This window comes from Acartia tonsa, chromosome 11 (assembly GCF_053477335.1).
Source record: "Acartia tonsa isolate MP-2025a chromosome 11, ASM5347733v1, whole genome shotgun sequence".
Taxonomy (NCBI): Eukaryota; Metazoa; Arthropoda; class Copepoda; order Calanoida; family Acartiidae; genus Acartia; species Acartia tonsa.
This window is the reverse complement of record NC_137270.1, coordinates 36071361-36081994: the sequence shown is the minus strand read 5'-3', so window position 1 is coordinate 36081994 and position 10634 is coordinate 36071361. Positions and strand designations below refer to the sequence as shown.

Below are 10634 nucleotides of genomic sequence, written 5' to 3'. Positions count from 1 at the left end.
GTCAATGTGTAAATGTAAGAGAAATTTTTATGAGAAAAAAGTTTATCTCAGATGATCTAGAACTGTCTAATTTGGCAAAAAAGACAAAAAATATTTTTGCGGGAAACAGCGGTTTTCGGCGGAAGCGGCTGTTCCGCCGCCGTTTCTTCACAGTTCAATATTGTTCTCCACAAAAGCAACTGCTGTGCCGAATTTTAGAGCTGTAACTCTTTTATGGGTTAAAATCATGCGCGTTTTACTTTTGGTTACATAAAGGGGCTCATCTCCTTCCCCCTTTACAAGTATCAGGTGAAAAATTAGGGTACTTTCTTCTTTATAAATATTTTTTGACGGTTTAAGGCGAGGGTGAAAAATTCGGCCTTTACGAAAATTCCACGTAACAAATGTCCCTCTTTATGTACAATTTTATTTAGACTTAAAAAAATAATTATTTTATAAGGTTCTGACACTCACGAGTTATTGTTCGTTTGTCCTTCACACAAACACACACACATGCATTTTTTTGCATTGCCACTTACGGATTTCGTAATCCTTAATGTTCAATACGTTCAAAGATGGATAGGTAAAAATTTAACAAAGCTTGATTCATAGAATGTATAGATCAAGAAAATCTTTTCAAAAATAAGTACTTTATTAATAAAAACATTAAAAAAATTAAAAGGTATATAACAATAACTTCAATTGTCACTAAAAACTTAAAACTACAAACATAGCCAATAAATACAAATTTTACAATATGTAAAGGAGTCTTTCCACGATATTTTCAGGTGAAATTTAAAAACAAAATTCATAGTAATTTAAAGATATTATATCTTTCAACAATGTATTCAAAATTTTCAGATAATAAATATCTTTTTCTGGACAATCAAATAAAAGGAAGGGTTAGTTGTGACATTTTTTAAACAAAAACTAAAAAACATGACGCTCTCGTCGAAAAACAGCTGTTTCCAATACATACAAAATCCCCACTTTTAATATTTTGATAATGATAGAAGTGAAAAATAAGTTGAATTTTCGATTACCAAAAAAAGGATAAGATGAAAACCATTTTACATTGCATAAGTGTTTTATACAGCAAGAATGACATGAATTACAACATTGATAAAATATAGCACAAATGGTCAAAGTTGAAATATTTACTAGAAAGTGGTTTAAAGTTACATAGTTATATAACAAGTTTTTTTTTGTTAATGGTCTCAGTTAAATTTAACTAATTGACTGAAAAGTGTATGGCCTAGGCTTCAATAAGGTTTAATGATCTCTGCAAAATATCATTGGATATAAATAGGTATGAAAATAACAATTTCCCAATAGCATTTAAATGGCATTATCAAAAAGAGAAAAAATACTGATATTGAATTGAACTTTTTGTGAACCATTTGCTTAGGAATATATAACTATAACATTTCTTATTGCTTCTAGATTTTGAATAATCAGTTTCAGTTTGTAAAATGACATCACAGTCAACCCTCGTCTGAATAAAGAAATAGTATTACTTAGGTAGTTGAAGACAACACAAATGTCAAAGGGGTAGTTTCACAAAATGCATTTGGACTTAATTTAGTGAACCGAATATTTTATCCTGGTTAAATGGTTAAACTACATTTATATGGCATATATTTAAAAGAATTTCAATTTTCTACCACCTCGTTTTCAAAATTTCAAGACTTAAAAATTTGTTTATTTAAATTGCATTTATCACAAAAAGACAATTTTCAAGTATTGATATTTTAAAACCTGGTAGAAAATTGAATTTATTTCAAACACATGCTATATAAATGTAGTTTAACCCATTAACTAGGAAAATATATGCGGTTCACTAAATTAAGTTCAAATGCATTTCGTGAAACTACCCCTTTAGTCTGATTTTAATTACTAGCGGCTACGCCCCTAGAAGCCTCTAGTGACAGTTTAAATGTTTGGTTTTTTTTGTTGCGTTCAAGTTTCTACGATATGTTGCATAAGAATCTCTTTATACGATACCTCGCAATGTTAAGTATGAGTCTCTATACTTAAAATAAAAATTTAGATTTATTATTATTTCTCTTGGAAGGGTGGTGGTACCCTCCCCCAAAATAGTTATAATCCTTCCCAGGACCTATGAGAAGCTACCCCGTTAATGAGAACCCGATCGGTTCAGCGGTTAGAGAGATCCTTCATTACAAACAAATACACAGACATCCTGTTACTTTATTTTAAGGATTTAAGCCCCATATTTAATACAGAATTTTATCTTCACTAATAAATTGTCTGTTTGTTGATAAAAGCAGAGGCGTTTAGAAAGAATACAACCCCCCCCCCTTTCACAATGGTTAATATTCCATATTTATTAAATTTTTTGACTTTTAATTGGTAGATGGACACCTATCAGGGTGAATTCATCCCACTGACATCAATAATACACCCCTCTTGTTGTTTGTAATACACCCCCGATTTTGGTTCACATAATTTCATGTGCGCTTCAAGCACTCCTGGCAGTAACCATGTGCACGACACCAAAGAAAATGTGTTGTTATGTAATATCAAGCATGGTTGACGTTTTTAACAACTATCGGACCTGCTTTGACTTTCAGCTCAACAATCTGTAAAAATATTTACCTATTACGGAGGTTGTTAATGTTCAACTTAGATGTTATTCATATTTATAATTTTCTGAAAATTTAATATATGAAATTAAACATATTAGAGCAAATTAAATAAGCAAGAGTAAGGGACACAACTTGACTTATAAACAGGTGAAACCAAATAATAAACCTATCATATAATCTCATCATCCATGGAATCAAATTTAAAAAATAAAGTGAAAAATTACCTATATCATCCTTATATAAAGTAAATAATACAAAGTAGAACGATGTCTGTCTGTTTGTTTGTCTGTTTGTAGCGAAGGATCTCGCTAACCACTGAACCGATCGGGTTCTCCTTTACAGGGTAGCTTCTCATAGGTCCCGGGAAGGTTTATAACTATCCCCCCCCCCAAATTTGTTTTTAATTTTTCTTTTAAATCTAAAATACGAAACATTGGTTTGATTAAACCTCTTGGGGCAAATTAGTTGCTGGTTTGTGTGGGTTATGTTTTTTGCCTTTGCAAACCCTATAAGCTAATCAGTAATCACACAGCTCAGAATATAACACAATGTTATTAAAAATGTAAAAAATAATTATCTTCATTCTAGAAATAGTTATATTAAATTAGCTACTCTTTTTATATTGTACCTAAACATATATCCTTATACTAAAGTAACAGGATGTCTTTTTGTCTGTGTGTTTGTAACAAAGGATCTCGCTAACCGCTGAACCGATCGGGTTCTCCTTAACAGGGTAGCATCTCATAGGTCTCGGGAAGGTTTATAACTACTTTGGGGGAGGGTACCACCACCCTCCCAAGAGATATCGCCCCTAGAAAAAATTACCCTTTCCAAAAAAGAGACTTCAACGAAACATAAACCAAATATTTCTCTAATTAGATATTTGAAATAAAAAAACATTCAAAGTGCCACTAGAGGCCTTTAGGGGCGTAGCCGCTAGTGTATAATAATAAAAGAGCAGCCTCTCTTTATGTTTGCCAAGTGTACGACTGATATTTCTGCACTTTTTTGTTATCAACTTAGACATACATGTTATGAAAGCTTTAAAAGTTGTTAATATGTTTTTAAAGGTCAACTTTAAAAAAAATACTTTATCATAAATAATAAACTCGGAATTATAAACAAAGTAGGTATATTTTTTATCTCAGATATTATTGTAGCAAAACAATAACAAAATCAGCTGCTGTAAGTTGTTCTATATAGGTACGGATGGGCAGGTGGACAAAATATTAGTCGCAATTTTTTATTTATACTTAAATAAGTATTTTTCAAAAACATATATAAAATTTATTTTTATAAAAGTATTTTACACTTAATATAATTACAGCATTATAACCTTACAAAAAGAACCTTATTTCGCTTCATACTATGATAAAAAAAGTAAAATGAAAACGGAAAAAATACTCAGGAGAAATTTGTCTAATTCTATATATTCTATAAATTGGTATAAGGATTTGGATGGAAGTACTAGCCTAATCTAGACATTATACAGAAAATTTCCATTTTAAAATGCTTCATTTATCGACAATTACACAGTAACAAAACAGTAAAATAAAAATTCGATATCACATTACTGATTAGACACTGTTAGGAAAACTTTTAAGCTATATTTTATAACCAAATTGTCATTGGAAATAGATTTAAACAGTAAAAATGTAGTCTCAGCTGCTCAAAAAAAATTTCTTCCCTTCCCCAACAAGGTTTTTTCGGGTTTAAAAAGTCAATATTTTTTTTCACAAGGAACTTTCAGATATTTTTTTTAGTTAATGTTGTTTTAAAAACACCCTTCTTTCCGTATATTAACAGAAATATTTAGCTTCACACTCCCTTTAAGGTAAAAATATTTAGAACATTAGAGTCTATTTAGGTGTTTTGTTGGAAAGTTGGTAAGGCTTCAATTAAATTAATATATTTACGCGTCTTTTATTCATTTAAAATCATTTAAATAAAAAGATAATAGTAATTTATTAAAAGCGAAGCTTTTCTATAATTAGGGTCCGTCCGTAACGGATAGCTCTTTTCGTTAATTTAGGCATGTTAGAATAGTCCTATTGATTTCAAATTTTGCATGGTGATTCCTTTAGTAGTTAGGTATGATTTAGAAAGCGTAGCAACTCTATAGTCATTACCAAAATGTCCGTACATCCAATTTAAACATGTTGTTTTTTTACTTTTTTAACAATAAATTTTTATGTGATCTAATAATCCGATTGATCTGATTTTTGGTATACTGTTTCCTGGGACAACAAAGTATAATGTTATAAGCGAAGCAACTCTATAATCAAGTCCTAAATATGTAAGTATGTCCATAAACATTATCCTGTATAAAGCAGTTTTTCAACAAATTCACTTACAATTTTGCTTTGACTCTTATACTTATATATTCTGATTATTCAGTTCTGACACTATATAAGTGTTCATGTCCGTTTGTCCTACCGTTTCAGTGCTTCGCTTTTATGGATGTTGTCATCCTTGTTACATTATGTTTCTTTGAGACCTTCATTAAAAGTATACTTTGATTTTCAAGAATCTTTTAAAGCAAGAATAATATTTATATTTGGGTTTTGAGTAAAAAATATACAACAAAAAAATAATTACCTAGGGAAGTTTCAAGGCAAAAGAGTGGAGCCAGTATGAAAGTATGCCCCAGGAATTAACATCTACAAAAAACGAAGTACTGTCACTTATCTATAACAAAGAAACAATGTTGTCCTCGGGAAATATCAAGAGGTATATTTTTAGTATCGAATATCCTTGTACTAAATTAACAGGATGTTTGTCTGTTTGTGTATCTGTATATCCACCCCCCCAAATATTTTTTTTTCTTTTAAAATCTAAAATAAGAAATTGGGTTATTAAATTCGACCCCCCCCCCTCCTCAAGTACCCCTAGAGGCCTCTAGGGGCGTAGCCGCTAGTACTTTATAACTACTAATGTTCGTCTGAATGTCCGTCCATATGTCAGGTTTAGGGGGAAACGTTATTTTCTCAGCGGCTAATTAAGATATGTGTGTAATTTTTTGCAGATTTATCTTACCTATGAGCATATTTTCTGTAAATTATTTATGTCCATCTTTCTGCCCATATTTCTTATTTTTCTCTTAAACAAAGATACTTAGGTATATTACAATGTTTTCTGTGAAAATAATACACTAATTTTAGGATTCTTGTATACAAATGTGTATACACCAGCAGAGTTATCAAGGATATAGATAAATTTTATTCAGACGGCACCTTCAAGGTTATTTAATTTACAACTTTTCTATTTCTATGGGGGTCTCCGGAACGAATTGATAAACCGTTTATTTTTCTTTTATGACTATGAATTAACTTTTACCTTAGAAATCACCACCCACCACCTAAGCACCCGGGACCGCAAAAAAATATCTTTAACAATTTGATATTACAATTTTTTTGATCTTTATGGATATAAACTAACTTTTAGTTTCCATTATGAATAAAAGGTTTATGAGATCGTTAAGATTAGGTTTATTTTTATGCAATACATAATTAAATGAAAACATTTAAAATTATCGAGAAGCTTTTCTATGAACGAAAGGTATTATTCTTATTTTTTTTAGTGTTGCCCACATCCCTTCGTACAGCTGTACATAATATTAGGCAAAGTAAGTATTTCCTTTTCTTCATCAAAGCTTCTCTAAAATCTCATTGGTATAGTCCCTTTAGTAGACTAGATAACATTTTTTTAAAAACAAATTTTTTTTTATAATTTTGGTCCGTCTGTCTGTCTGTTCCTTTGTCTGTAATGGTAAGCCATTTTAGTTTATTTAGGCATGTTACAATTGTCCTATTAATTTCAAACTTTGCATGGTGATTATATAATTGTTAGGTACGAGTTAGAAAGCGTACCAATTTCTGTAATCGTTACCAAAAGTTCATTTAAACATGCTTTTTTTTTAACATTTTGATAACAATTTTTTGTATCCTATATTTACACAATTTGCAACAAATTTATGTTTAATTTCGTTTAGACTTAGAAATTAATGTTTTTATTAAGTTCTGACAATCTACAAGTGTTATTGCTTGCTTGTCTTTCCTTCTGATTTTACAGGTTCACTTTTATGGATGTTAACATTCTTGTTTAATTTTACTTTACAGATAATATAACTTATATTTTTTTTTTAGTTGAACGATTTAAATGTACCACTTTTCTACTGCTTTTTACCCGGCAAAAGTGCATCTATATACACGGAAATCTTTACAGGTTTGCATTTTTACCAACTAATATATACAAAACACATTTTTTTATTTACAACCTTTTTTATTTTTTACAAATAATTAAATAAATTAAATAGCATATAAATAACATAAAGCCTTTAAAAACAATAATCAATAGATAAAATTGGACTTGTTTTCAGTTGTAAAGTCTTTTATTGGGGAAAGGCAGATTTCAATGGCCGTTGACCTCGAATCCTCAGTAAGTAATTTTTAACAAATTTTTACATATGTGAAAATTTAATTCCATATGTCGTTCTAGCGCCATCGCCCCTAGCCTATAGAGGCTTTGGCTCAAGAGGTAATTAAAAAAAAAAAATAAAGTACCTCTGGTGGTGCAACCACTAATTTCAAATAAATTTTTTTTTTAATGTGGCGGATATTTTTTTTTTGGGGGGGGGGGGTTGTGGGTGTCCAACCCCCCCCCCCCCCTAAGCAAACAGCCTAAAACAGCACAGAGTAGAATCCAATCAGTTCAGTGGTTACCGAGATCTTAACGGACGGACGGACAGACAGACAGACATCAAGCTACTTTGTAGTAGAGATGTATTACCTCATTAACTTCTTGGTATAGTTTACGTTTATGCACTAACAGTGGATGCTTTCATTCATATTTTATTAATTTTTTACTATAAAAGGTACTCTATAACTTGAAATGTTTATTTTTAAGACTTGCTTTCAATATGTTTCTATTTAATTGACTCTACTTTGTTTTAATTATGGCCAATACACAAATACTCTTTAACTCACTTTGTCTAATTGGTTATGCTCAGTTACTAAACATGAAATTAGATATGTTATGATAGGTATGAAAATCTGTATTCTAATGTAATTAAATTAATGTTTATATTTTCAGGTTATAAACACATTGAACGAACTGTTTGGAAGAAACATCAGTATACGCCTTTGTTTTTTCCATCTCAGATGTCGGCTGAGTTCAGGGGTAAGATACAATTAAAAGTAATAACAGAGTTTCTTTTAGCTAAGATACTCCATAATTTGAAATATCCGTCTATGAGCTACCATTATGGGAAAATATGATAATCTTAGCTGCTATTTAAGATAGAAGTCGGATTCCTTTCATTCATATTCATTTGATCTAAAAGCATGTAATATATACATTTTATCCGTCCGTCTGTCGGTGTTTCAGTAGGAAGCATTTGACTCTTCATGGAAACAGGAAAACAAACCTTTTTTAAATTCTTTTTTAAAATAGATATCTGATCTTTTATATGAAGATTTGCCATATCATCTTTCTGATTCCCAAATGTGTAAATATATATATGTATTTATCTTCAGTACTATCGGAGAAAATTTGAACTTAAGTAACATATTTTAAGGGTAATTAATTTTAAGAGCAAAGTTTCTTATTAAAAAATGGGCTTAGGAAATGGAAATTTTTTTTTTAGTTCAGAGAGAAGGGGGTGAAAGGTGTCCTGTCAGCCGAGGAAGGAAGAAAACAACTGGCAAATTTTTACAATCTGGGTATACTTTTCTTTTATAGAGGGGTAGTTGCACAAAATGCATTTCAACTTGAATTTAGTGAACCACATATGTTTTCATGTTTAATGGTTAAAACTACATTTATAGGGCATATATTTGAAATAATTTTAGTTTTCTACCACATTTAAAAAAAAATATAAAGACCTATAAATTGTATTCTTGATATCTATGCAATTTATATAGCTGGCTTATTAACAGCAAAACTTTTCTATAATTTTCTATAATCTATATATAAAAGTGTAAGTATGTACATAAACATTTTTCTTTATCAAGCAGTTTTTCAACAATTTGTTTACGATTTTGCTTTGACTATTTATTCTAGTAATAGTTGTTTATGAGAGATGAAATTTTAAAATAACACTTTTACAGCCTTTGTTCCGGTAACGGCAGTTGAAAACACCTTTGAAAACTACTGCGTCCCATCACTGTTGAGAGTAGCAGGCATTTCGGCTGATGGGTTTCTTAAGGTAATTCATGTAGGGTATAATACTCTAGGATTTTTTTCTACATTTATAAATTTTATTCCATCCTCTTCCCCCCCCCCCCCCTTACCTGCCTAGCTTTGGGCACTAGCCATATAACCTAACCTAAAAATTGAAAATTAAAAATTAACCTTACCGAAGGAGTTGAGGGGTATTTTTCTAATTTGGAAAAAATTGCTTTATTTTTTTTATCCATTTCAGAAAAGTCAAGATGATAATTTTCTTTTTAATATTGTTCCTTGAAAATTATAATATTGAATTTTTTTAGTAGCACAGCTACTCTATAATTCACATTGTCTGTCCGTGCGTCAGTCCATCCGTCCATCAGTTCTTAATGCTATGTAGGAAACAGGATTTACTCAGGTGAAAGATAGAAGGCTGAAACTTTTTCATAACATTCCCATCATTAAGGAGCACTATTAACTGTAAAACATCCATGTCTTTCTGACTACTTTTTAGGAAGTTTTTGGCTTTCCGCATGTTTGTTGTTTTTGGTCCTATTTTCAAACTTTATGTTTATTTAGTACATCAGAAACACTTACATCGGAGGATGTACTAAAGAAGCCATGTTTCCCATCAGCCTGTGGAACATGTCTGACGAAATCTTCAGTGTAAGTAAATATACTTTGAAGAATATCAAGTATGACAGCATTCATATGTAGCAAAGCTCTTTCATATCAAAGAAGTTTGTATGGAAAAATAAGAATAACAGTTTTAGTGATAAATGCCAAATTTGACAAAATAAATGACAAACTAATTTGTCAAAAATATAAAATTGGTCAAAAATCACTCTAATATTCAAAATTTTGTTAATGCTAATTTTTTAGGATGTGGCGCAAGTGACGAATAATTCCTGCGAACGATTCAATGTTATTTATAACAAGGTATACAGTTTGAATCTAATTTGTCATCTTAATCTGATATATACATCAATTATATTATATCTATCTTTACGCATCTGTATGTATGTCAGTCTGTTGTCTGTCAATCTATTTATTAAAGACAATTTGGGGTAATTGTGGATTCTGCTTACCAATGAGCAATTTTATATAATATATTTTGTCCATTTGTCTGTAGGTAACGCCATAAAAGATTTGTTTTCCTTCTTTTCCTTAAATAAGTTTTAAGCTAAAAATAAAATATTTTCCTACTTGAAATTGTTTTTTTTTACTTTTAACAGCTTTGCTACATTACATGTAATCATCCTCGTTAAAAGCAAAGCTTTTCTATAATTAGCATCGGTCCGTCCATACATCCATCCGTCCATAATAGTCGGCTGTTTTGTAAATTTATCCATGTTATAATTGTCCTCTCGATTTCAAACTTTGCATGATGAATCCTTTAAGGGTTAAGTACAATTAAAAATTCGTAACAACTCTATAAGCATTACCAGAAAGTGCGTATGTTCATTTAAAATATGCTGATTTTTATCTTTCTAGACAACTTTTTTTTGCATTATATGATAATTGAAATACAAATGTTAGAATTATCCATGGTTTTAAACTTTGCATACTTTGTTTGTTTGTCCTCCTTCTGATTTTTGAGCTTCCCTGTTAAAGATGTTGTCATCCTTGTTATATATTATTTGTGTTTAGGCCCAAGCCAACTCCAAGTCATTCACAACTGCTGTACAAAACTTACACGAAATTACATGTTTCCAGGAATATTAACTAGCCATTTAATAAAAGTTAAAAAGCTTCATTAAATAAAATCAAATGTAACTTGAATTAACTTATTGTAAATAATTTGTTTTTGAATCGAAATGTCTTTCAAGTCTCTACGATACCATGCAATGTTGCGTTCAAGTCTATGTAGATAAAAACAAA

At 30.3% G+C, this 10634-nt stretch overlaps 1 protein-coding gene and 1 long non-coding RNA gene across 2 annotated transcripts; one reads left to right on the top strand and one right to left on the bottom strand.

Moving 5' to 3' along the window:
* Positions 1–612: 612 nt before the first annotated feature.
* On the bottom strand, positions 613–2712 carry LOC145331715 (uncharacterized). Its single transcript, XR_013883831.1, has 2 exons — positions 2599–2712; positions 613–1474 (listed from the first exon to the last, which is right to left on the bottom strand). It is a non-coding gene; the product is annotated as an uncharacterized LOC145331715 (long non-coding RNA).
* A 1711-nt stretch (positions 2713–4423) lies between these two features.
* On the top strand, positions 4424–10584 carry LOC145331620 (uncharacterized). The gene is made up of 11 exons (XM_080176387.1): positions 4424–5318; positions 5750–5828; positions 6169–6213; positions 6734–6812; positions 6967–7025; positions 7680–7766; positions 8233–8308; positions 8696–8793; positions 9333–9419; positions 9636–9692; positions 10404–10584. Exons 1-11 carry the CDS (start codon positions 5230–5232, stop codon positions 10476–10478), a joined length of 831 nt encoding a protein of 276 aa, XP_080032513.1. The 5' UTR covers positions 4424–5229; the 3' UTR covers positions 10479–10584.
* The last annotated feature ends 50 nt before the right edge of the window (positions 10585–10634 follow it).

Excerpts from the sequence above, each read along its gene's own strand:
- LOC145331620 (XM_080176387.1), top strand. The coding sequence starts at position 5,230 with ATGCCCCAGGAATTAACATCTACAAAAAACGAAGTACTGTCACTTATC. Across the intron at positions 7,767-8,232 it reads GATGTCGGCTGAGTTCAGGG|TTCAGAGAGAAGGGGGTGAA; the intron begins GTAAGATACAAT and ends TTTTTTTTTTAG. Across the intron at positions 9,693-10,403 it reads TCAATGTTATTTATAACAAG|GCCCAAGCCAACTCCAAGTC; the intron begins GTATACAGTTTG and ends ATTTGTGTTTAG.